General features: G+C 42.1%; 2 protein-coding genes across 2 annotated transcripts; one reads left to right on the top strand and one right to left on the bottom strand.

Annotated features, from left to right (window-relative positions):
• Positions 1 to 139: 139 nt before the first annotated feature.
• On the bottom strand, positions 140 to 11,675 carry ttf2 (transcription termination factor, RNA polymerase II). Its single transcript, XM_061053509.1, has 23 exons — positions 11,574 to 11,675; positions 11,193 to 11,298; positions 10,876 to 10,962; positions 10,415 to 10,484; positions 9,448 to 10,302; positions 9,221 to 9,341; positions 8,943 to 9,137; positions 8,557 to 8,702; positions 8,089 to 8,170; positions 7,685 to 7,810; positions 7,359 to 7,509; positions 6,976 to 7,081; positions 6,659 to 6,843; positions 5,531 to 5,684; positions 5,315 to 5,406; positions 4,769 to 4,854; positions 4,220 to 4,362; positions 3,945 to 4,124; positions 3,396 to 3,454; positions 2,843 to 2,996; positions 1,846 to 1,928; positions 1,143 to 1,217; positions 140 to 806 (listed from the first exon to the last, which is right to left on the bottom strand). Exons 1-23 carry the CDS (start codon positions 11,599 to 11,601, stop codon positions 662 to 664), a joined length of 3,429 nt encoding a protein of 1,142 aa, XP_060909492.1. The 5' UTR covers positions 11,602 to 11,675; the 3' UTR covers positions 140 to 661.
• Positions 11,676 to 12,101: 426 nt separating this feature from the next.
• On the top strand, positions 12,102 to 24,572 carry cenpj (centromere protein J). The gene is made up of 19 exons (XM_061053508.1): positions 12,102 to 12,235; positions 12,701 to 13,110; positions 14,597 to 14,723; positions 14,869 to 15,000; positions 15,122 to 15,266; positions 15,423 to 15,528; positions 16,250 to 16,999; positions 17,538 to 18,378; positions 18,822 to 18,954; positions 19,313 to 19,478; positions 20,407 to 20,538; positions 21,272 to 21,409; positions 21,498 to 21,600; positions 21,853 to 22,001; positions 22,201 to 22,290; positions 22,493 to 22,633; positions 23,283 to 23,367; positions 23,800 to 23,920; positions 24,009 to 24,572. Exons 2-19 carry the CDS (start codon positions 12,730 to 12,732, stop codon positions 24,199 to 24,201), a joined length of 3,933 nt encoding a protein of 1,310 aa, XP_060909491.1. The 5' UTR covers positions 12,102 to 12,235; positions 12,701 to 12,729; the 3' UTR covers positions 24,202 to 24,572.
• The last annotated feature ends 67 nt before the right edge of the window (positions 24,573 to 24,639 follow it).

Genomic DNA, 24,639 nt, shown 5'->3' with positions numbered 1-24,639 from the left:
TACGAGCAAAAATATTTTTGGCAGCAGTAAAATGCCGTGAGCAAGTTGAAGATCATCATGACTAAATGTCTTATTATTTTAAAGTGATTATTATTTCAATATGCATTCTCTTATTCAAAAAGTGGTGACATTATATACAATAATTTTAAACACTTAAAATTTATTAAAACATAATCATTCAACAATACACCACACATACATATGATGCATTTAAAAACAAGGCCAATGAGCATCACACAAATAAAAGTTTGCTTCACTCCAAAAGAGGTTCAGCTACTAGAAACTAAAAAGACTTTCACAGAAGAAAGTCCTGTTATCAGTGTGTCGCTGTGATTTGACATAATAAAATAAGAACTTAAAAGCATTCACACATTTTAAAATGTATTTGTCAATTTGCTACACATACAGACGCACAAAGAGGCTGACCCATAATTATGGACTAAAATAAAAGAGGCGCACGGAGAACTTTTGTATGCTTTGACATGTGCTCTCAAACACAGGTAATACATGAATTTGTATATGTATGATGATATTAGTGTATAACATTCAACCAAGATATATGAAAAAGGTATCCCCAGTTTCAGCCTTACAACCTGAACTTTGAGTGTTTGAATTAACAGCTGTCTGGTGTAACTGTGGGGGTTGACTGTTCTCTTCCGTCTCAGACACCAAAAATGATTTTGAGGTCAGCCAGGGAGAGTTTGGTGAAGGTGCTTCCTGTTCCTGACAGCACATTCTGGGCCAGCTCCTTCTTTTTCTCCTGCAGTGTGGAAATCTTCTCCTCCACTGTGCCTTCACACACAAACCTGGAACAAAACACACGCACACAAAAACACTTTTAAAACCATATGCATTGTAAACAAGGCATACCACTGTTTGAGTAACTTACAATGGCCGTGCATACAAATAAAAGTTTGTAAAGATTGAATTAAACCTCTTAATAAAACCATGCCACTCAAAACAAATATTCTCACCTTCATATATCACATCTTACTTAAAGTCTGATCCTATACTGTATTTTGGTGAAGCAGTCAGTCGTTACTTCATTAGTTCCTACTTGTGCTTTTGCAACAATAGTTTCAAGAGTAGCAGTGAATGACAGAACACACACACACACACACACACACACACAAGTTCATTACCTGTGGATGGTGACGTCTTTAGTTTGTCCGACTCTGTAGATCCGGTCGCATGCCTGATCCTCTAAAGCTGGGTTCCTGTCAGATTATTCAGTGGGGGTTAAAAACTGAACCTTTCTTCTCTTACCACGCTAAAATTATTCTTTTTTTGTGGGGGGGCTTTTTGCCTTTAATGTAGAGGAGGACACTGGATAGTGTGGGTAACACTGAGTGGGGAATGACATGCAGCAAATTACCCAGGGTGCCTGCTTTAAAGATTATATGGCGTCTACATGGGGCGTGCAAAATAACTGCCGAGCTATCTGGTGCCCCAATCACTGTATTCTAACTACTGATAGGTTAGATGACAAGTGTTTGTGAGAGATGATTGATTCAATTTAAACACTGTTTTAACTCTTTTTGGAGCAGAACTTAAATGGCATTTTAAGGGAAGTTTAAGTAAAACTGCAGATTAAGCACTTACAGACACATTTTAAATGCAAGCTGAACTGAGAGTGTTCAAAGCAGTAAGAGGGTCAGCTGCTCTGTAATAATAGCAATCTTATTTTTAAAACATCTTTAAGCAAAGTTCAGCAGGTCAATTAAAATATATCTAAATGTACTGAACGACAACATGAAACAAATAAAACAGGCTACATCACACACAGGAAAGCAAACACTATCAATCACTGCTTTTTGTTGATGTGTGCGCATGCGTGTCGCTCACCAGTGCATGTCGATGAGAAAGAGATGATTCCCCCCGATGAGATTGAGCCCAACCCCTCCAGCACAGAGAGAAACCAGCATCACCTTTGGCAGAGAAACATCAATATAAATGCGTATATTTGTGAATGTTTAGTCAAAATATATTCAAGGTAACAATTCAAGCTCAATTAAAGCTCCTGTGAGGAACTTTTGGTTTGTGTCCATTTTGGCTATGGACAAACCTGTGAAAAGGGAGGTAGTTATACGCACATCACGTAGTAGGTGCAGGGCTGAGGAAGAAGACAGGCCCACATACTTGCTTAAATGCCACAAAAAGTTTGCACTCATCACGATCACAACATTTCGAGGCATTTGAGGAAGTCTTCTTCCTCTGCAGACAAAACTGGACCCGTTATCTCGATACTGATTTTGTCCAGTACACGTGTTAAATAGTTTTTAACACCAAAGAATCAAATCCTTATTTATTGTAACAGTCAAATTAACAACTATTTGAGAACTTTATCCATGAAAAAACAACAATCCAAAAACTGTTTCTGCATGCTGATCATCGCCTCCCCTCACACCTGCCACGTGGTAGAGGTTTCAGGCATTTAAAAAAAAAAAATAGAAATAATCCATCTTAAAGCTGAGGGTCTTATTTGCTTTTAAAGCTCATAATGAAGCATGACAAATATTTTTAGTCTTTTTTTTTTATAAGCAGTTAAAACTCCTTACAACAGCTTTAAAGAATGGCCTAAAAAGCCAATTACTAACTTCTTGAACCACGTGTTTAAAATGTTTAAAATACACAGGTGCTTGTCAATAATGATTGGAAATGGAGCCTGTAGCAGTGATGTTAAAGGATAATTCTAATGCATTCAAAACTCCTTCATTGACAGAAATATTCACTTTATACCGCTGTAACCTTTAAGAAGTGCCAGTTGATTGATTTGAATGAATGCACAGGTTCTTGTCATGTGTTCTGCTCTTTGGGGTGGAGAGTCGTGTGTGAGATTTACCTGTGGTCCTTCCAGGTTAGTGTTAAATTCCTCCACCAGGTCCATGCGACGTTTGGGGTTGACCGTCCCGTCGATGACGCCGTATCTCAGGCCCATCTGCTTCAGGTGAACGGCTACAATGTGGAGCATGCTGGTCCACTGGGATATAATCACGCTGCATAGTAACAGAGAGGAGACAAGTGGATTACATGTGTGGGTGTAACATTTAACAGATGCTGGTTGTGCACAGGCGAATTCATTTGTAGTTCTTCTTATCGCCTATAAATAAAGAGGAGTGTGAGGATCAGAAGTATAGACAGAGACGCACAACTATGCTCAGCAAAATGTGAGCCTCAACATTTCCACTTCCCTCTGCTTTGAAAAAAACTACACGGCAGAGTGGAAAGGGGCGACTGATTGGAAGTTATTTGGCAGGCGTTTTCTGTCTGCTGAAAGAAAGTGTTTCAACTTTTGCTGACAGAACAAAAAAAAATACAGAAACTCAAGAACATTTGGAAAAAAGCTGTAGGGAAAAAGTGAGTCTGAGGGTGATTATGAGATTAAAATGTTTTACCTTTTCTGATCAGCGCTCTTCTCCCTGATTGCCGTCAGCTCAGAGACGATGGCAGAAATCTGAAAATTAGAACAGAAGAATCAGTTAATGGCTTGTTGGAAGTTTGACTCAATAAAATAAAAATGACACAAAAGAAGTTGTGATTTCCCGCACACCGCCTCTAACTTGCAAACAAACATTTATTGGCAAAGCTTTGGTTTGCCTGATGATGAAGGTATAGCAACAAAAACTTGCCAATAAATGTTTGTTTGCAAGTTAGAGACAGTGTGAAAAAATAATGATAGTCATCATCTTCATTAAGTATTAAAAACTGAACTTGCTTCAAAATCCACTCAAAAAATGAAATGAAAGGCTTCTGTTATTTTGAACTTGAAATTTTGATTTCATAATAATGCTCATAAAATGCACAAAATCTATCCCCCGAGTATCGTTAGGATGTGATGAGTAAGTAAATGTTTGTGGCATGGAGTAAGTGTGCTGTTCACTTTTCGTTGCTGCTTTTTTTTTTTTATTGCCCTGCACCTATATGTGATGTGCTGAAGTGCCCACCTTGGAGCTCTCACTGGTTTCCTCAAAAAACCGCGAGGGGAAGCGTGTGCCGTTAAGAGCCACCGTGTCTTTAAGGTCCGGACCCGATGGCGAGGGGCTGGAGGAGAGCGACAGAGCGTTGAGCTGCTCCTCCAGGGACAAAACGATCCCATCACCCTGCAGCTCCGTCGAGTCAAGAGTCTGAGCGGAGAGGGGGTTAGAAAAAGTGGAAATTAATTCTTCTTCCAGCAGGAAGCTGATGAGCATTTTTAGAGTATGTTAGGGTGCTTTTTTACCTTCTTTAGGAGTGACAGGTGACAGCAGGACTGTCGCAGGCGCAGCAACAGGGACAAGATGTGGACGGTGCTGGATGCCTGCTGGGGCTGCTGGGAACCGGACAGAGAAGGGTCAGCCTGGGACATGCCGAACTCCTGAGCAACTGCAGAGAGGAGAAACACAGATTTCTATTAGTCTTAACATCACTTTTTTTTATTTGTTGATTTAACAGGTATACTAGCTAGTTACAAACTGCTCAAGAACAAGCTTTATAGCTGAGTTTCATCATCATGTTGTTACGTTATATTTTCGTCAATCTATGCTTTCTGTTATATATTGTTGCTTAAATGTGGAGCCGCATGCTCGGGATTGAGGCTTAAATGTTCTACCATATAATAGAAGTTAAACAAAAGCTGAGGGGGGCCGGTGTCCTAGTGGTTGGTGCGTGCGCCCAATGTGCAGATGCTGTAGTCTCTCTCTCTGATTTCTGACTCTGTCTCCTTCCACTGCCCTATCCCTCTAAATGGGGGCATAACCAGCCCAAAAATAAACCCAAGGTGATATCTCACCTTTGTCGAAGGGATTGGAGCTGGAAGTACTCCCCTTTTTCAAGTCGTTTCCTTCGTGTCTCTTGAGGTAGTTCTGTAGAGTGGATCTAGAAGAAAAGAAAAAAAAAAGTGTCATTAAATAAATATTTTTTTGTTGATCTATTGTTTTCAGGAAGATATCACAGCATGTCACCTCTTTTTTTAAAGTTGGGACACATTTTAAGATTTGTGAGAAGTCTAATTTTTCTCAAGCACTTTTTGATGATTTTAAAGGAAACATCATAAAGACAAAAAAAAAGCTGTGTGGGCAACATCTAAAGCTGTTGAGACAATGCTAACATCAGACAAAAAAAAAAAATTAAAGACACAAAAGGGGACACAATAATGATCTATTGTTTCCTTCATGAAAGAAGATGGTTGAAAGAGAGTTACAGCACAGTTCCTTTACATTTTTAAGAGCCTGATCTTGTAGCTGGTGATTTTTCTAAACTTTCTTGACCAAGAAAAACGTGTGGGGGGGGAAGTATTCGGGATGTTTTCTTAAAAAATGAGAAGTTGTTGTGTTACCTGGACTGGGCAAAGACCACATCATAGACAGCCTTTTCATCCTTGGACAGCTTAAGTTGATGCACCTCACAGGTTCGATCAGGAAGAGACACCTGAAATGATGACCAGTGAGTGTGTAGATGTTTAAAACCAATCAGAACTTCACTTTAATCAGATCTATTAAGCACGAGGCTACTGTAACGATAGAAGTCCAGGGAAGCCGCTGTGTGTCCCTACCAGTGGTTTTCCCGTGGTGTCTCGCTGGGCTTTGGTGCGTCGGAGCAGCAGAGTCCTGGTCAGGATGTTGAGTCTCTCTCTGCCTCTGTTGGAGCCGTTGTCTACTTGAGCTTTCCAAAGTTTGTACTCATCAAACGGAGCACAACGCAGAAACCTGACAGAAGCAGAAATGAAATAATCTCATATTTATTTATGTTTTATTTTCAAACTTACTTTATTCAGAACAGAGACTGTATAAACATGGACGTAGTCTCAGTGACGTCACGCATTGGTTTCTGAAGGGACATTTTGAAGCCCGAAGATGGCGGTTGCCATATTGGAAATGGTGACTCTAACTGACTTTAAAAAAAAAAAAAATGTTTGGGCCTTTTTCCCTTTATTAGATAGCACTGGTGAAGAAAGAGTGAGGGATGACATGCAGCAACAGGGCAGAGGTCGGATTCAAACCCCCAGCTGCTGTAATGAGGACTATAGCCTCTGTACATGGGGCGCACAACATAACCGCTACCTAACTTTTGATCAAACTAAAAACAGTCAAAGAGCTGGAGCTGGTGGTGCAGTGGTTAGGGAGCGCACACCATGTACAGAGGCTCTAGTCCTAAAAGCGGGCGGCCCAGGTTTGAATCCGACCTGTGGAGCCACAGTCATTCCCGCACTCTCTCTCTCTCTCCCTGATTTCTGACTCTATTCACTGTCCTTTCTCTCCAATAAAACTATAAAAAAACACAAATCTTAAAAAAAGAAAAGAAAAAAGAGCTGAGGTGCCTTAAGCCGGCTGGTAAACAAGCTACAACTCGCTCAGTTGTCAGGCAACCAAAGCCACCCACCTCATTGTGCAAATATATATGAATAATTTAAGGGTTTAATACAATCAAAACAGATGGAAAAAAAGTAATCTCCTGTACACTTTTATTAATAAAGAAACTAGCTATTGATACCATTTTTTTAACCAGGCTGTAGAAATGTTATATTTTTGCAGCCAGCCTGAAGTGGACACTCGGGGAACTGCAATTTCTTCCACTTTCACATTGCCCTCATTTTTAAACACCGGAGGTTGAACCAAACAGGAGAAACATTTCACAAGTAAAAACTCTTAAAACTATCGTTTGCACTGTGCTTTTGTCTTACTTGAGCAGTGAGTACATGTCCAGTAGATTGTTCTGGATGGGAGTGCCAGTGACAGCCCAGCGTGCACGAGCCCTCAGCTGACAGACCGCCATGGAGGTTTGCACTTTGGGGTTTTTGATGTTGTGTGCTTCGTCCAGAATCACCCGGGCCCAGGTCACGCGCAGAAGAGGAGCTGAGCGTGGCGTCTGAGGGAACAACATGGGATGATGTGAACATAATTCTCAAATTGTTTCGGTATGTATCAGCCGCTTCAATCTTCAGAGAAACTGTGAAAACATCTTACAGGGGGAGTTCACTGCTTCACTGATACTACTTACCACAGCTACAGCATCTTTGCTGGGTTTTTCAGCCTCATCTTTCTGGACTGGGATCTCCTTAGAGACCAAACTGTATGTAGTAACCACCACATCATGATCAGCCAGTCTATGGGACGGAGGGAGAAAGCTTCATTAAGATTTCCTGTAAGTGTTTTTCCAGAATATTAACAGCAAGTATATTGCATTGCTATCTCCAGTCATGTTAAAAATGTGTAGTTGTGTTCCTGTGTTTTTTTAATTTAGCTGTAAATGACAAATAAACAAAGTACAAATCACACAACCAAGGGAACTTTTATTTGTTCATGGCTATCATAAAAAGATTAGATGATAAGAAGTAAAGACAGAGAGTGGACAGAGTAGTGAATGTGTGCATGGTTCCTCACACTTTGGCACTTTTCTCACGGTTGGGGCCGTGGTACAGGTACACAGTCAGCTTGCCCGTCTTCACATGTCTTTCAATCTCCCTCTTCCAGTGATGGATCAGAGAGGCGGGGCAGATGATCAGAGTGCCTTTAGAGACCACAACGCTCGACTCTGCATGATAAACACACAAACGAAGCAAAACTGTCACACAGCATACACTCAAACGAATAATGTACCTCTGGAATTAAAACAAACAAGGTTCATTGTCTGACTAAAATACTAATTATATTGGTGGTAATGACTTCCTTGCTGTTAACCATCAAACCAACAAACAGGCTCCAGTTACCAGTCTTTGAAATCCAGCTCTCCGGCTTCTTCTCTTCCTTCTTTTCATCTTCCTCTTTCGCCTTTATCTTCTTGGAAAGTATGAGAGCAATCATTGTCAAAGTTTTCCCCAAACCCATGTCGTCCGCTGCGTTGGAAAAGAGAGAGAGAGAGAGAAGACAACAAAACGATTATGTCCTGAAAAAAAGAATACATTCCTGTCTACTGGAAATGCTGAGCTTGATTTTGTTTGGAGAGAAAAATAAAGTTACATTTTTTGAAGAAGAAACTATTTTGTAGAAAGAAAGCACTTCTGCTACATAATGAAATAGCCTGATTTCACTCCCCTGCAGAATCAAAGAACCCTCTGTTTCTCACATTCTCTATCAAGATCACAGATAATGTAGAAAATATTAGTTAACATACCCAGAATTCCTCCACAGGGATTCTGAGCTTCTCTCCAGAGCAGCCAGGCCAAAGCTCTCCTCTGATGGGCGAGGAGCGAAACCTAACCGACCAATCACAAGAGGGCAATGTTATTGACAAGAGACATAATTCCCCATTTCATAGTCAGTAGTCGATTAAAAATCTTCTACTTCATCCGGAAAATATTAAAATTCCAAAAGTAGGTGGAAACACTCCCAACCATTGGTGAACATTATATTTCAAAACTGTTAACATGTATATCTCCTGTACTCTGTTCTTATTAAAAGTTATTTTAAAGTTATTTATATTCCAAATTAGATTTACAAAAGCACTACATTTTTGGTGAATCATTTTCAATATTCTAAAAATATCGAAATGCAATTTCCATGAAGCCGTGTCAAAGCCTTTTTTAGTTGTGACAGATGGTCTAAGTGAAGGACTGATGACAAACTATAAAAAGTGTGTGACCTTGATGCCCCTCGGGTCCGTCACTTCGGCCTCAGCATCAGGGCAGGAATCTAAGGATTTGTGGAGATGGTCGATGGCTTCGCAGGTGGCATTTTTCACCGCCAGCAGACGGTTGTCAGTCATCCTTCCGCCGTAAAAGGCGTTCGCTGATAGCACAAAGGAATGAGAGACAAGGGGTTTGGGAAAAATAATGACAAATTGAGGAAATGGGTGGGGCGGGGTTGACTACGTGAAGATATGTGTTTTTGAGAGGAAGAACAGCCACCTCTTGTCAAAAGTGTGCAGAATAAATACACACATTTTTAACATTAGGTCTCCAAAGAAAAGAAAAATGGTATGGGCTAAAAATATCTTAAAGGAACAAAGCCCTTGCAGAAATGTCTTACCTCCATACATCTGGCTGTATCCCTGGCTCAGCTGAAGCCCCAGGGAGCTGCTGGAGGCCTGGTGTTGGGAGGGGCCCGTGGATGGTGGGGCAGGGAGCAGGATGGTGCCCTCCTTCCTGCTGAATGGATTAACATGGATGCTACCTGCACTAGCATCACTGCTGTTACCTGCACCCTGGGAACCTGAAAGTGATTCTGCATTACAGATACAACGGTCAGTAATGGATCCAGAAGAAACTCATATAACTACTTTTCCTACAGCACAGCGGGGGAGTTACCAGGCTGAGAAGCAGCGGTGAGGCTCAGAGACTCCAGGGCGTCCTCCAGCTCTTTGACCTGAGTCCTCAACCTCTCCCCTTTGTCTGGCAGAGCGGCCAAGTTCACTGCAGACAGAGTGGCCTGACCAGGAGCCAAACAACGCAAGAAGATAGATATCACATACAGATTAAATGGACACATCGAAAACATCCCCTTCAATCAAATGATGAAGAATTCAAGAGCGCACCTTTTTCTGTTGGAGTTGAGCAGTGAGCAGACTACGCATGCCTTTGGGCTCTTCCCGCTGACTTTTGACCACAGAGGCTGGGTTAAATCCCGGGTAGGCAGTCAGGGTCTTTTGCACGGCGGAAACAGGAGGAGTTTTCTGAGAAGCAGGTTTCACTGACACCACCACAACATCATCATCATCATCATCATCATGTTCTTGTTGTTTCAGACTGGGCTCCGATTGTGTTGGTTTCTCAGATGTTGGTTTCCCGGTGGTTTTTGAGGCCTGGGTGCTGATACTGGGTGTAGATTTAGAAGCACCGTCTTTTACAGAAGGGTTGACTTGTTTCACCACAGATGTTTCTCCACCGGTAGGTTTCTGAAGTGAGCCCTCGTGAGGATCCTGTGTGGTTTGATTTGTTTTCTCAGGATGAACACCCTTTGATTTATCGGCTTGCTCCGTGCTCTTCGCTTTATCCTCGTTTCGCATCTTATCCGTCGTTTTTTCCACACTGTTAGCATCAGCACAGTGTCTCTCCTCATCTGAAACTCTCTTTTTTAACTTCATCCCTGCTGGAAGTTGAACACCTCTGTAGGAGTCAGACACATTTTGCTTCCTTTCCGCCTCTTCTTTTTTTCCTGTACTCACACGCTCCTCTTTTTCTTTCTGATAGCTGTCTCTTCCTTTAGCCTTGTGGCTTGACTCACTCTCTTTCTCCTCGCTTCTTTTCTCATTACTTCCACCACCCTGCATCCTTCTCCTCTCAGAGTCCTTATCTGTCCTCTCGGGGGCTTTAAAGGGGTTCCTGGCAGGTGACAGGCAAGAGGGTTGTAGATGTGTGTCTGATCGAGGGTTTCTATTTTCTTTCTCTGGCTGCAATGATAGAAAACAAGAGAATCAAACTAAAGATATTTTGATGATGAAATGTATTTGAAATAGATAATCAAAAGTAATTATTCTTTATTCTGTAAAGGTGTCCTCTTACCGCACTCCAAGGCACGTTTCCACACCACTTCTGGCCTGCCTTTTTACCTATAACACATCGATAGAACAACCTGCAAAAGGACATAAAACTTTAAATTTAGAGGACCAACGAGGGACAGGTATCTTGTTCAAGCACCAACTCTCAAACTCTAATGTTGTTTTGGACCATTACAGAAAGTCATCCTTTGTCCAAGGATTTTAAGTTGCTGCCGTCAGGCCGCAGATTCAGCCTGCCAGCATGGCAAGAGGTTGAGAAACTCATTTGTTCCTGCTGCCATCACCTTTTTAAAACCACTAACTGTGTGTTGTGTTTCTTATCTATTGTATTTACTTACTGTCCTTTCTATGTTGTTTGCTCATTTCAGGCTGTATGTATGTGTGTGTTTTTTACTGCTGACTGCAAAACAAATTGCCCTCTCGCAGGGATAATAAAGACAACTTTGAACCCAGCTGCACACCCACCTGTGACTCTGATGCTGTAGATTGTAGCTGAGAGCTTGAAGTTCCACCATTGAATCTTCATGATGGAGGCAGTGGGACGGTGAGATGCTAGGGGGAGATGATAATGTTTCAGCATAGCAAAACAGGATGTTAAACCCATCTAAATAACCCATGTAGTAATGGCTGTTATGGGTGGATTATAATGGGATATAATGGAAGTATAATAACTAAAATACTTCTACTAAGAGGTACCAGGCATTTATGTACTGCTATGTTGGACTGCAGCATTGCATTCCTATAACTATAGTAAGTATATCTGCACTGGTTGCTGTTGATACCTGGCCAGCTCACTGAAATCACAGCCCTGCTTGTCAACGCAGACGTAGAAGCTTTTGCCTTTATTCGGTCCATCTTTCACGCCCGTTTTCAGCAGACACAAGCAGCCTGTTTGGGGATGTAGAGAACAAGATATTTAACTCATAATATTCAATATCATCCCATTAAACGTCAGCAAGGGAGCTGCCAAGAAAAGGTCATCTAGATTTCGTTGAGTGAAAGGTAAACGTCACAGTACACGTTAAGAGGAAATGCCTTGTCATGCACAAAACAAACTGCATTTCATGGAATAAAATAAATCGGAACCTCTGGAAACCCAACACAATATCTCACTCTACATGTCGTAACTATTATTTAACAACATTTAATTTAGTTTGACTTACCGTGGACATCACATAAGACCTTTTCCATTGTACCACCACACTCTCTCGGTTCCTCAGTTCGAAGAAGGTGAAATGTGGTATTTTCGTATCAACCAATCACAGCTGTCAGAAAACACATCCGGTCTTTAACTATCAGTATAAAATCTGATGTCTTTGCTATTTAATCTGAACAGATATTTCAAGCATACTAAGGTTAAGCAATACAAACATGTAGTTAAGCAGCTTACCTTCACGAGTACTCAAGTTTAAAAAACGAAATTCAACGCTACCACAGTTTTCTTTTAATTCCATGACCTTTATTGTGAAATATATTTGTGAATAGCCGTTGAACCGGATAATATTTGCTAACGTTTTTTTTTTAAGTTACCATTAAAACCATTAAAACAATTAAAACTTATCCAAAAGTCAAAACACAACACGTTCAAATCTAGATAACCTCCGATAGTAAAACAATAAATCACGACGTTTTACTTGGAAAAAAGTGACACTTTAAACTACAGATGAACTACGCTACCCATAATGCAACCCGGTATTTTTCGACGCTTTCCTTACTCTCGCGGGCTTTGTTTTGATATGGCGGCAGGCTTCGAAACTTTTGTCTGCGATGTTTTCATAGCGTATGCTTTTTATTCCAGTTGCACCGCTCTTCACCTATGTCACAGGTAAATCTTGTGTTTCTTTTACACTTTTTATTAACGTTGTGAGCTTGTCTGTCACGTCACTACGTTTAATTGCTGCATTTAGAAACTTTTTTTTTTTTTTTAAATGCGACGTAACCAACAGACACACCAAAAGAGCCAAAGCCTTTTAAACGCACTGAAAACTTAATGACATGCAAAGCTGTTTTTATGAATATCTGAATTATGAAATAGTCTATCTTCATGTTATGAATGTGTCACACTGCCAATGATTCCTCATTAACAGTTTTAACCTTTTGTGTTGTTGTTGCTACCACCAAAGTACAACCTAACGTCGACCCTCTGCTTACTTCGTTATAACGTTTTGCAACTTAAACTAGTCACTATTTATAGTTGTCTTGGCATCATCTAAATTAGAGCCAGTGTTTATCCACGGTGTGATTAACCCCTAATTTGTCACCATAATCTGTCGCTCAAATCCCGGATTAGCCAGACCTGCATGAGACAGCGCGGTCATCATGTCATCTCCAGCCGGGCTCCAGTACTCGCAGGCGGACTTCCTGGCCAGGTGGATGCCAAGTAGCACTCGAGCCGGGGTGATCCTTAACCCCTGCCCGGACTTGGCTGGCTCCATCTCTGCCGTGGGATCTCCTCCTCCTCCTCTTGAGCCGGACGATTCGTTTGCCTCCGACTTCGCTCCTCTGCCAGCCTCAGCAGACAGCAGCTGTGTCGGTGTGGATGGATCTGCACGGTCAGCTGGTGGACAGAGAACTGGGGCTGACCGGCCAGTGAACGGTCTGTCGCCTGGGCCTCAGAGGAACACAAATGGAGAGTCGGACAGTTTGGAGGAGATGGCAAATACATCACAAGATTTGCCCCTAAGGATGAAGCTAGAACAGGTAAAGACATTAACCCCCCCTCCACCGGATTGTTGATGGACGGTTTGCCTCCCCCCACCCCCTTGCTCCCTATCCCTCTTCCTGCATCTTATCCCCCTATCCCTTTCCTAGCCCGGCGCAGTCTAGGCCTGTGAATGCTTTTTCATCATGAGCCGGGGATCCAGCCGAAGGTTTCTGCCTTTTAATAAGACAGTTTTTTCTTACCACTGTAACTTTTGCTGCTTTGCTAAAGTGCTCATGATGGATAGGCCGGATCTTTGTAACATAGCAATGAGTAAGGTCTTTTACCTGCTTTTTGTAACATAACAATGAGTAAGGTATTTTACCTGCTTTTTGTAAAGTGTCTCGAGATAACACTTGTTATGAGTTGACGCTATACAAATAAAAATTGATTGATTGATTGATTAAGGATTCTTTCAGGGCTGGGATTTATGTTCCCTGCCTGTTACCAAAAAAAACAAAAAACATATGCTTTCTTGATATCTTAACTGAAGTTGCACAAATTGAATGCTGAAATCAACACTTCAAGATATCTAAATGTCTTGCCTGTGTCATCAGTGATTAACAGCTATTCAAACTGTGATATTTGATGTAATATACGTCGACTTTACAACCTAACTACTGATTTTCCAAATATAAACAGACAATATCAGCACTTGTATCAAACAAATGTAAGTGGAGCAGACACCACATATCTCTAAGCTCAAGCTCTGCGTTGGTTATGTCACTGCTTCCTGGTTACTTAATAATCCCCTCCTCGCTCGCACACTGTCCAGCACAGACTCATCACTTCTACCTGCTAATATTAGTACAGTTCACCTCAGTCCAAACAAGGACTCAAAGAGTGGCAGAGGTGTTTGCGTGCAATACAGTAAGCACCTAGCAATTAGCATGTTGGAAAACACTGAGATGGAATTACTGACAGTGTGAGGTGAGGTAACGGCAGGGTAAATGCACTGTGACAGGTCTGTGAAACAACGGCCAGGGGGCTAGTTAAGTATTTTAAAGCCCCTCTGAAAAGAACGATTAGACACTTTGTCTGAGAGTGTTAGCCAGTGACGCACCAATCTGACTCTTCAGTTACTATGGAGATACCTGGGCTCCTGTTAATGGCCAATCCTGAGTGATGCCAAACCACTCTTTGATTGGTTGGTTTACTAGTTGATCATAACATTTTGCAGTTCTGTCCCCACATCTTTAAACATTTGTTGTGCGGAAAATGCAAGTTGTTATCAAATATGAAGCTAACACTTTATATGCTTGGAGTGTAGTTTGTGTTTTTTTCTTCTAGCAATTTATCGAGCTGCTGACGCATGACGTTGTGCACACACACACACACACACAGAATTAATCACAGAATTAAGTTAAATAGATTGGCCCCATTTTACGCAATCCAGCTATTTGGGGACAGATATCAGAATCCAATAGTTACTACAAAATGTTTCCGACATGGTGGATGATCGTTTAATTTTGTCTGTTTGTGCAGTTGAGAAAATGGCAGCAGCATATGCAGGAGCAGCTAAAAGCCCATCAGTTGGAGGAGCTGCTTCGCCTGCAGGAGGAGCAGCAGAGGCTGCTGGGGATAATGAACGGATCCCCGGACTGCACAGAAGGTACAAAAAATAAATGAAACCACCATCGCTGTGTGGATGTGTATTTTTGTTTGCCCTGCTTCCCCACAATTGTAGTTTTTTTTTTGTGTACAGTATCATTTCCTTCTTACACTGTGTGAGGTGACTGAAGCCTGTCATTACACAGGGACCCCGTACAACCCCACTTTGCAGTGCCGTAGAGCTCAACAGGGCTCCACCTGTGGACAGGAACCAGCAGGGAGACACATGGAGCCACAAAGAAGTCAACACTATGAAGAGGTGGACAGTGAGGAAGAGGGTGAGAATATTCAATTTTAAGATTACATGAGATATGTCAAGTTTTTGTATTTTGAGTACAGCAGCCAGCACAAGCCTGACCTTAACTTTCGAAGCTAAATCCCTGTGGGTGTCTCCTACAGGATCATGGAACTCCAGAGAAGATGATGAGGAACAGAGTGTGGATTTAAGCCAATTTCATGAGCACAATGACACCTTAATACAGAGGAAAGGCGTATTTTTGAATGAAAAAACCTCAGTAAAAGAAGATACAGCATTTCATGAAAGGTAAATTCAATATTTTGATATTCCTTATCCAGTTTAACAAGAAGACTCTCATGACGAGACCAGCTGATCCGATCATGCAGCAGAGGCTGAATGAGTGACTTTTGGACAAATTGTCTAATACATACATTCAACTTGTTTGTTTCTCTTTGTCTTTAGACCTATACAGCCCGGTATCGGGGGTCAGAAGAAGACGTTTGAGGAGTTGTTGGAGGACCAGCTGAGGCTGGAGGAGCAGAGGCTGAAATCTGCCCAGCAACAGCAGGTGAGAGGATGTAACATGTGTCTCACTGTCAACAATTTTTAGAGTAAAGTTCTTAAAATAGCCACTGTTGTTATTAAGTATTATCATATATGATGCATACATTTATCCAGACTGATTATTATTATGACATTGATAATTGATTGGTTGGGGGGGGGTAAAATCGCCCACTCACTCCTTCATGCCGTTATCAGCCGCAACATGATACAATTTTTGCCCCACACACACAAGTTGGCGGCAGCAGCTGCTGTGACTGTCCTCCTGTTGTCGGCACCGGGAGAGCAACGTCTGGCACTCAATCCACTACACTTGGCTCCCCACAGTTCGCCGAGTCGGCTGACGAGGCTTTTATAGATTTGGTGACGTGGGGATGCACTCCTACGTAATACTGTACTCCACACAGCCGTTAGAATTTGTCAAACGGAAGGGCAGACACTATGCACATTTCTAACACAGTATTTTGAATTTCAGTACTTTGTACTCAAATGTCGAGATTTGGACTTGGATTGATCCATAACACTACTTAATTCTCAAATACAGGTTTATAGTTGAAAAAAGTGGTTTTAGGGTTTAGTTACTCTTTAAGGTGCATGCAGTACCTCTCCATATTGGTGCATCAGATGCTTCATAATCTTAGTCTTTGGAGCTTCAGATAATTTAGTCTTTTAATCCCCAAACCCTTCAAATTGTACTTTATTCCCATCGTGTATCATTGCCTCTTCAGGGTCGAGAAGGGTCTGAAGCTGCACAGGCCCCTCCCAAGAGAGCCTTTCTGAAGCGAGGCGAGGGGCTCTCGAGATTTATCAACAATCGCAAACCAAAAACAGTGGTGAAAAATGACTCCAGACCACAACCACAGGCCAGAGTTCTCTCCCGCAGCAACTCCGAACCTGCAGCTTTACAGAGAGGGGTCTCTAATGGTGTGCAGCGGTTTCCTGTCCAGCGTAAAACTGCCACACTCAACAAGGAGAACCGACTGAAAGGTGTCAGCCCCCCACCTCAGGATACCAAGTTTGAGAGTAAGACAGCCTGGACCAAGGTTTTGGGTAGTCATCAAAGACAGAACACAGATGCAGCACAGTCTATTCAAAGTGACCCCGAGGGTAAAGGAACCAAACTACCTCAACTGGAGCAAGTAAAGGAGCAGAATAACAAAAAAGAGGGTCTGTCATATCAAGCTTTGAGGAACGCTGGTCACAACACGCAGCCGAACCCTGTAACCAAACAGGTGGGCACGATGAGAGGGACAGAGAGAGCTGAAAGTGACGCAGCCAGAGAGAAAGGTTGTGGTTCAAGAGTGGAGTCGGCAGGAGGAGAAGTTCCTCGGGATTCGTTTGAGCTGTCGTTCCAGGAGAAGCTCCAGCGCTGGGATTGTGACCTGCAGGTGGAGAACATGGAGCTGGGAGAGTTTGAGCTACTGGAGCAAGCAGCCGAGGAGCTTTCCTTCTCGTCCAACTCCTCCTTTGTCCTGAAGGTGCTTTATTTAACTCCGTATCTCTGTTTTCTTATCTAATATTCATTCATTCTTGCACTTTTGTTTTGCCCGATTGCATGACATGTCTTTGAAGCCTCTTCCAAGTGTTGCTTTTTCTATACCATTTTGGTTTCTACTAGAAAGTAAGCAATGCCCTTATGAAGCAGCAATAGACATATTTTCATAGTTACACTTGAGCAAATATGTACTTGCATGTGAACAGGGTTTATGGCACTCTATTGAGCTGAGTAGCATCTATCTGTGACTTATTTTGCTTTTTTATGCGGCAACTTTAAGGCTTTGAATTTCTCGCTAAGTCATGGTTGTTTTTGTTTATCCATGAGGACGACAGAAACTTCAGTTTGGACCAGAATTGTGCAAAAGAAGATATTTTCATTATCTTATTTTTCAAATGAAACCCATTTTACAGTTTTGACAAACTTGATTGTGTGGACTTTTGTTCCCCTGTTTTTTTTTTTTTTTTTAAATGTTGACTGTAAAGCGATGTGATTTTAAATACCTTGTTCTGTATTCCCAGGTCCTTCAGATGGACCAGCTGCAGGCTGCCAGGAGTCTCCCCCCACGACGGCTCTCCTCCACCCCCATCAAGTCCCCTCCCAAAGTAGCACCTCAGAGATGCAGTAGTGTTGGCAGCAGTGCTGGTGTGGTAGTCCAAAGCGGGACCGTGAACCCAGAAGTGTTTGTGATGAAGATCAGAGACAATACACTCATGAACAGAGTGAGCGTTGAGGAAAAGGCGGAACTGGACGCTGGACGGGAAGACAACCACGAGATCTCAGATGTTTCATCCTGTGGCGGCTCTGAGTTTGAGTACCGGGAAGGAGCAGGTAAACCTCCTGCATTTCCCAGCACCCTTAGCTTCCCTGCACAGTCTAACCTGCCGTACGACAAGCATTCATATCAGGACGAGGAGAGCTGCAGAGACTCAGCGTCTGATGTGACACAGGCCGATGATGCTGAGAGTGACAGCTTCCTCAGCGATGCGGACGAGTCCACTCTGTTAGAGGACAAAGACGGGCAGCGGGGTCGAGTCGTGTTTGACGACAATGACACCTGGAACGACCTGGAGCACACCGCAGTCTGCTCAGCCAATGACGGCAGACTAAGTCCAGTTACCAAGGCAACAGTGAATACAGTTTCACCTCCAGAGCGGACTCTGCAGAGGAAGGTGGCAGTGAGTAAAGTTGTGGAGGTGGATAAAGGTGCAGTTATCAGGTCAGCCAATCAGGAGCCTCCCCCTGCCTCCCAGCTCATGACTCGGCTGTTCCCCTCGCTGAAGCCAAAGACCCAGAATGCACCTCTCCCTCCTCCACCTCCTTCTGCTGCTCCCGAGTCGAAAAAGGCAGAGGAGGACACAGGTGAGACAAACGATTGTTGTCTATTAAAAATCATAACCTGTCTCACTTCACTGAAGACAGATAGAGCGAGAGATTCTTTATTGATTCTGAGGGAAATTCACACATCCATTGCAGCTTAGAATACATACATCTAATCCCCCTGGTTACACATGGTTCACACAGGAAACAAATAAGTTATGATGCAGGTGTAAAGGTTTCTGAAAGTTGCTGTTATCTGAGAATAAATTGAATTTTAGTATAGATTTATAACCTCTTCCAAATTGTTGCATTGATAAGACAGATATTAGCAATCAGAGCATCAGAATCAGTCACAGCAAACAGATAATTATTGGTTAATGGTCTTGAAATTCAAAATCAGTTCACCTGAGAGAGCAGGCTTCCTTGTTTGACATGTTTAACTTTATTTTTAAAATGTGTAAATGCGTTTGTGTCCTTTTCCCCAGGCCAGCAGGTGCAGTCCAGACAGCTGAGGGAGAGGCTGGTGGAGCTGGAGATCGAGATCGAGAGATTTAAGAAGGAGAACTCTGCGCTCACCAAACTCAGACAAGAGAACGAGAAAGACCAGGAAAATCTCAGGTGATCCATTCTTTCTCCACTTAATAACCTCGAACACCCCTAAATGAAACAGAAGTTTCCAGTCCGATATATTCTTGTGTTTACCTGTTTTATGCTTTGACTGTCTCTGATTATATTTAGCTCTATGCTTCTGTACACATTAGACTTGTGGCTTTGATGTGATGTGGAGATTTTTCCATATCGTATCAATGATCAAATAAAAATGTTCTGGGATTGTTGAGGCAATCTTCTTTACACTGTACTTCATTAAACTCTATATTTATTTGCTTGCCCAATTCCATTTCAATGAATAATGTTGGTCCCTCCTAATCTATGTACCGGTAAGTAAAGTCCACTTTGTTTTTGTTTTTTTATGTAGGAAAGAGCGTCTGGAGTTTGAGAAGACCAAGGCGGAGGAGCTGGCCAAGTTTGAGGAGCACAAGAGAGAGGAGAACAGAAAGCTGCAGAAGGAGCGCAAACTTTTTGAGAAGCACGCGCTGGCTGCCAGAGCGATCCCCGACAAGAAGGAACGAGAAGAAATCCAGGTGAAGAAACCATCTCTTCATAGCGCCTAGTCATAACAAACGATATCTCAAGAAAGACACTTTACAAAAAGAGCAAGACTAGACTGTGCTCTTTGTTACAGTATCTACAAAGACCCAACATTAATCCACCATGAGCACTCAGAAACATTTAGCAAAGTCACAGTGGTGAGGAAGAACTTCCTTTAAGAGGTAGAAACCTCGAGCAAAGTGGGATAGAGGGAGATGCAGAAAGAAGGATGGAGACTAACAGAGAAACAACAACAATGAAGAAGATAGATTTATAGCTACAATGATAGTAATAATGGTTACAGTATGTACGTGTTAGCAGGAACAACATGTATGATAATAAACTGATCCTTCTAATCTGAACAGAAGCAAAAACACTGATACACTTGGTGTTATTTGGTGCAGATCTTGTACCATATTTAAAAAAAAAAGTCAACAACTGTTACTGTCTTTTATAGACTTTGGTTGAGGATTAACTTTGTGATATCAACTCCAGAAGCGATGATATTTCCGTGTCGTTTTAAAGCTTATTTCTGCTGCCCCCAAGTGGTAAGAAAAAGTAGCTATTTAAGATAAAAGATAGAGATTGGAGTAATCAAGTCAGTTAATTTCTCAATACACAGTCGTTAATGTACTCAATGTGGAGCCAGATAATGACACGCTGACTTGACCTCAGCATTTGATGTCACCAATTTGGAGCAACAAAGTGTCTGTACATGGGGCACAACCTACCCGCTAGGCCATCTGGTGCCCTGAATTTTACTAATTTAAATAATGACAAGTCTAACAGTCCAACAAGTCACATTGCAGTCGAAGAAGCTGTGACCCCAAAGAACCTTGCACTGTGAAACCCCGGTGTAGTAAAGAGGAATCTTAAAATAGGTGGAACTTCCCTTTAATCCGTCCTCGTCCTCCCTGCCAGGTGTTGAGGCAGCAGCTGATCTCCCTGCAGGAGGAGCTGAGGGGGAGGGAGAGCCGCTGGGCCTCCACACACGGCCGACTGCGACAGCAAATCGACTCCCTGAACAAAGATAACGACTCTCTCCGGGACGAGGTAACCACCTGTTGACCCCCTTTACACCTGCAATATGTATCTGGATGTACCGGTATAGGATCTGAATATGGAAAAAAAAGCTCAACTAGAAATGAACAACTCCTGTTAAAGACAAGTCTGCCAGATATCATACCTGTTATCATGAGGTTTTAATGATGTCTTCATTTTGAATGCTAACCGCTAAAAGACTATCCCTCCCATACACTTGTATTTTAAAGTCTTCCAATAATCAGAATTCCATACGTTATCTTGTGCAAATGAAGCAGTGTTAATCATTCCACTTTTCCCCCAATTATCATAATGAGCCATCATTATTTATTATTTACCAGTAATTCACTATGTTAATGTGTGATCACTGTTTATTATGTATTTTGACTCAGTGACTGGTATTGTGTGTGTAACGTGGGCGCCCCCTGCTGGAGCCTCTGCAGACTTTATATGTAATGAGTTCTGCTAAAATGTGTAATGTATCCATGTGGTATGTTTGTGAGAATCCTCAGATTTAATATCAAACAATTACTGTATGTGATGTTGTTGTAGATTCATTTTGTTTCACTGTGTTACACTTCCTAAATCATAGCTTCTTGTTCATCTCCATGGCAACTATTTAACCCACAGTGTTAACAACAGTGTTTAAGCTTTTCACTACTGCGACAAGATGAACTAAAATACCCATTTACAGGACGTCAGGGGCTCCATACTTTTGTGAGACCTTCTCTTTCTTTTATTTAAGGTGCGCATGTTGGAAAAGCTCCGCCTCACCGCCTTGAAGAAAAGCCCGGTCAATGCAGAGAAGGACAAGGGATGTAACGACAGTCCTAAGATGTTTGACAGCAACGTTTCATCTGTGCCCAAAGGAGTGAAATTCGCTGTAAGCATGTTTAAAACGACGTTGTGTTGTCTGTGTATATGGTTAGGCTGTGAGGAGGTAATAATGCCTTCTCTGTCTGTGTGCTCAGAGTCCTCTTGACTCCAGAGGAAGCAGCAGCGTCAGTCCTCCACAGAGCAGTGCGGCTATAGCTCCTGGAAAGACCTGCAGAGAGAGCAGTCAGGCTGCTGCAGGTCAGTGTTTTAAATCACAAGATTATTATTTATTACACTGAAATGTCTTCCCTTTTCTCTCAGATTAAGATGTGTGGGTTTTGGAGCTGCAGGTTTTTGTAATAGGGATGCTTCCTTTTGAGGATGAAATCAAATACATTTGGATCCATCACTAATTTTTTTAATCCACATTTAATTTATCAGGACTTATGGATACAAAGGGTTTTTTTTAGCTCCACAAGTAACCATGGTTGTTGTGTTTATCGTTTACAGCGATGAAGAGCAGCCTGAGAAAACCATCAATACCAGCATCCTCTTCTTCTTCATCATTGCCCGGCCGGAGGAAAGAAGAGAGGCCAACGCCGGCTCCCTGCAAGAGCCAGGAGAAGCTGCGACATCAAGCAAAATCAAACTCCTCTCCGGTAAGAGACGTCCTGTTAAATCCTTCCAACAAGTCTATGCATTGTACAGGTACTTCATTTAATGACAAATACCAAAAGAAAGGCAGGTAGTGTAAAATTGTTACAGCCCTGCTTTACCTGCTTTGAGCTTCTCCAGACAGGCTGCTCTACATCAGAGGTTAGTCACTGAACTGATGTTGAATATTTCTTTTCATCGTAGGATACAGAATTCCTGCCAGAAGAACCCGAGTCCAGTGAGGTGAAAGAGCCAGAATCAGCTCGAGAGGTTATCACACACCCTGATGGGAAGGTGGGTGAATGTCACTTTGAATATGAGCACATGTTTGATATCTTTACTACTCGGTGTCTTGATGGGATGATTACAGCTTTTGTAAAATGGCTCGCATAGATGTGGAGCTTCCATAAAAAAGTGAAATACCAAAAATGAGTTGAAGTGGTTTACCCCTGAAATTGTAAAGTTGCTAATAAAGTTCTTGTTTTGCTCCTCGCAGATTGAGAAAGTTCTGGCGAGTGGAGATCGTCTCATGTCTTTCCCCAACGGGACGAAGAAGGAGGTTTCAGCCGACGGGCTGACGGTCAAAGTTACCTTCTTCAACGGAGACACTAAACAGATCACAGCCGACCAGAGAGTGGTGAGACGTTTACCTTAAGTCACTTCAAACTCATCCGGCTTCAACACTGCAACTGTTGTGGTGTTTGTCGTTTCCTGCTGCTGTGGTGGTGCGGTGTTCAATAACCACGAACACCTTCTCTGCTCACATTCAAAACAAATACACATCTAGTGGAAACAATAAGATTCAGCAAATTATATATATTTTTTGTTAATTCCAAAACCCCAAATTCTCCATTAGAGGCACCTTTTAGAAATAAGAATGCAGGAGTCTCTGGAAAGAGATGACATTTTTTATGGTGTTTTCACAAACTCTTAAATGTTACCAAAGTTTTTGGGGTTAGCTGCATGTGTGAACAACAACGGCTGAATTTTCCTCCCTGGATTTATCAGACATTTTCCTGCCAGCCTCCGCGTTACACAATAAAGGTGCCGGGGGCAGAGACGGGCATTTTAACTCCTTATTCAATAAGCTCTCTAAAGTACAGGAGGCGGTATCCTCTTGCTCAGGTTTTCCACGATTTAGATGAATGGAAAGTGAATTCAAGTAACGAAAACCTAATTTACTGGAAGTTAACAGCCACGTTAAAAATAATCAAAAGCAAACATACGAAGCACTGTTCTCACCTGACTGCTTACTCTCTTTTCATGGCTCTGCTCCTCATGCTCAGATCTACTACTACACTGAAACACAGACTACACACATCACCTACCCAGACGGTATCGAGGTCCTGCACTTCCCCAACAACCAGACAGGTGAGTGATCAGTAGGAAGTCAAATTACCTGTGTTTAACTCGGGTTTATTTTCACCCCTCTCACTGAAATGTTCTGAAACTGAACTGTTCTTTATGCGTTACATTAACGCCCACTGGACTTTAAATTAATTTTCTTCACATGCACTGTGAGTTGGTTACATACACTGCAAGATTTTTTCTCATAGTCCACTACACAGCTCCTACATTGCACCTTTGTACTTTTTTATATTTTACATTTTGTTATAGGTTTTTATACTTATTATTTAAGTTGTTGCTAGTTCTGCTTTATTTCCTTGTTTAGCACCAACACACCAAGTTGTCTTGCTTGAATGTACTTGACAATTAAACCCGATTCTGATTCTGAAAACAGCATGGCACTGATTTTTCTGTAGTAATACAATTTAACATTGCCTGTTTTAAATTCCACTCCAGAAAAGCATTTCCCGGATGGCCGCAAAGAAATCACCTTCCCAGATCAGACAATCAAAAACCTTTTCCCCAACGGTCGAGAGGAGAGCGTGCTGACAGACGGGACCATCATCCAAGTCAACCCGTGAGTTTCATTGATGATTTCAAGTTTCTACCACTTCTGCCTTAATGAACACTAAACTGGCTGTGTGAATGTGTGCTGCCTCTCTCAGCGACGGCACCAAGGAGATCCACTTCAACACGGGCCAGAGGGAGATCCACACGGCCGACTACAAGAGGAGAGAGTACCCTGACGGCACGGTGAAGACCGTCTACACGGACGGCAGGCAGGAGACCAGCTACCCGACCGGACGACTCAGGATCAAAGACAAAGACGGGAACGTCATCGTGGACAACAGGGTGTAGGCGCTAAAGAATACTTGAACTGCTTCAACATTTTTGTCAGACCTGAAGGATACTCACTTTGTTAACGGGAACTCAACAGAGCACCTCAAGTGTTTCAGTGATGAAGAGTATGATCTCCTACCAGACTTCATTTACAGTCCTGTTAACCTTAATATTTGAATGAGCCCTTGTTTACATTTTCAGTAAAGGCCTGAGAATAACGAGACGCTGGACACAAACTGTTGCCTGTGCAGCAGGTTCAAACTGCTTCATAACGCTGTTTTTAAGTGTTTGTTTACATTCCTTTGACTCTGTAAAACTGTGAAATACATATTTATTTTCTTAGCTGACTGTAAATGTTTTGTAAAATAAATGTTATCTTTTTATTGGGATTCATTGATTTTTAATAATTGTTAGCAGCAAAGGAACTCCAAGTATTTATTCTCAAAGAAACCCGCA

This window comes from Labrus mixtus, chromosome 13 (assembly GCF_963584025.1).
Source record: "Labrus mixtus chromosome 13, fLabMix1.1, whole genome shotgun sequence".
Classification (NCBI taxonomy): Eukaryota; Metazoa; Chordata; class Actinopteri; order Labriformes; family Labridae; genus Labrus; species Labrus mixtus.
This window is presented reverse-complemented; position numbering and strand designations above follow the sequence as displayed.

Coding starts and splice junctions, on each gene's coding strand:
- ttf2 (XM_061053509.1), bottom strand. CDS start 11,601: ATGGAAAAGGTCTTATGTGATGTCCACG. Junction 10,303..10,414: donor GAAACGTGCCTTGGAGTGCG/GTAAGAGGACAC, acceptor CTATCATTGCAG/CCAGAGAAAGAAAATAGAAA. Junction 4,363..4,768: donor CTCCAATCCCTTCGACAAAG/GTGAGATATCAC, acceptor TCCTCTCTGCAG/TTGCTCAGGAGTTCGGCATG.
- cenpj (XM_061053508.1), top strand. CDS start 12,730: ATGTCATCTCCAGCCGGGCTCCAGTACTCGCAGGCGGACTTCCTGGCC. Junction 15,529..16,249: donor AATCTGCCCAGCAACAGCAG/GTGAGAGGATGT, acceptor TTGCCTCTTCAG/GGTCGAGAAGGGTCTGAAGC. Junction 23,368..23,799: donor CTTCCCCAACAACCAGACAG/GTGAGTGATCAG, acceptor ATTCCACTCCAG/AAAAGCATTTCCCGGATGGC.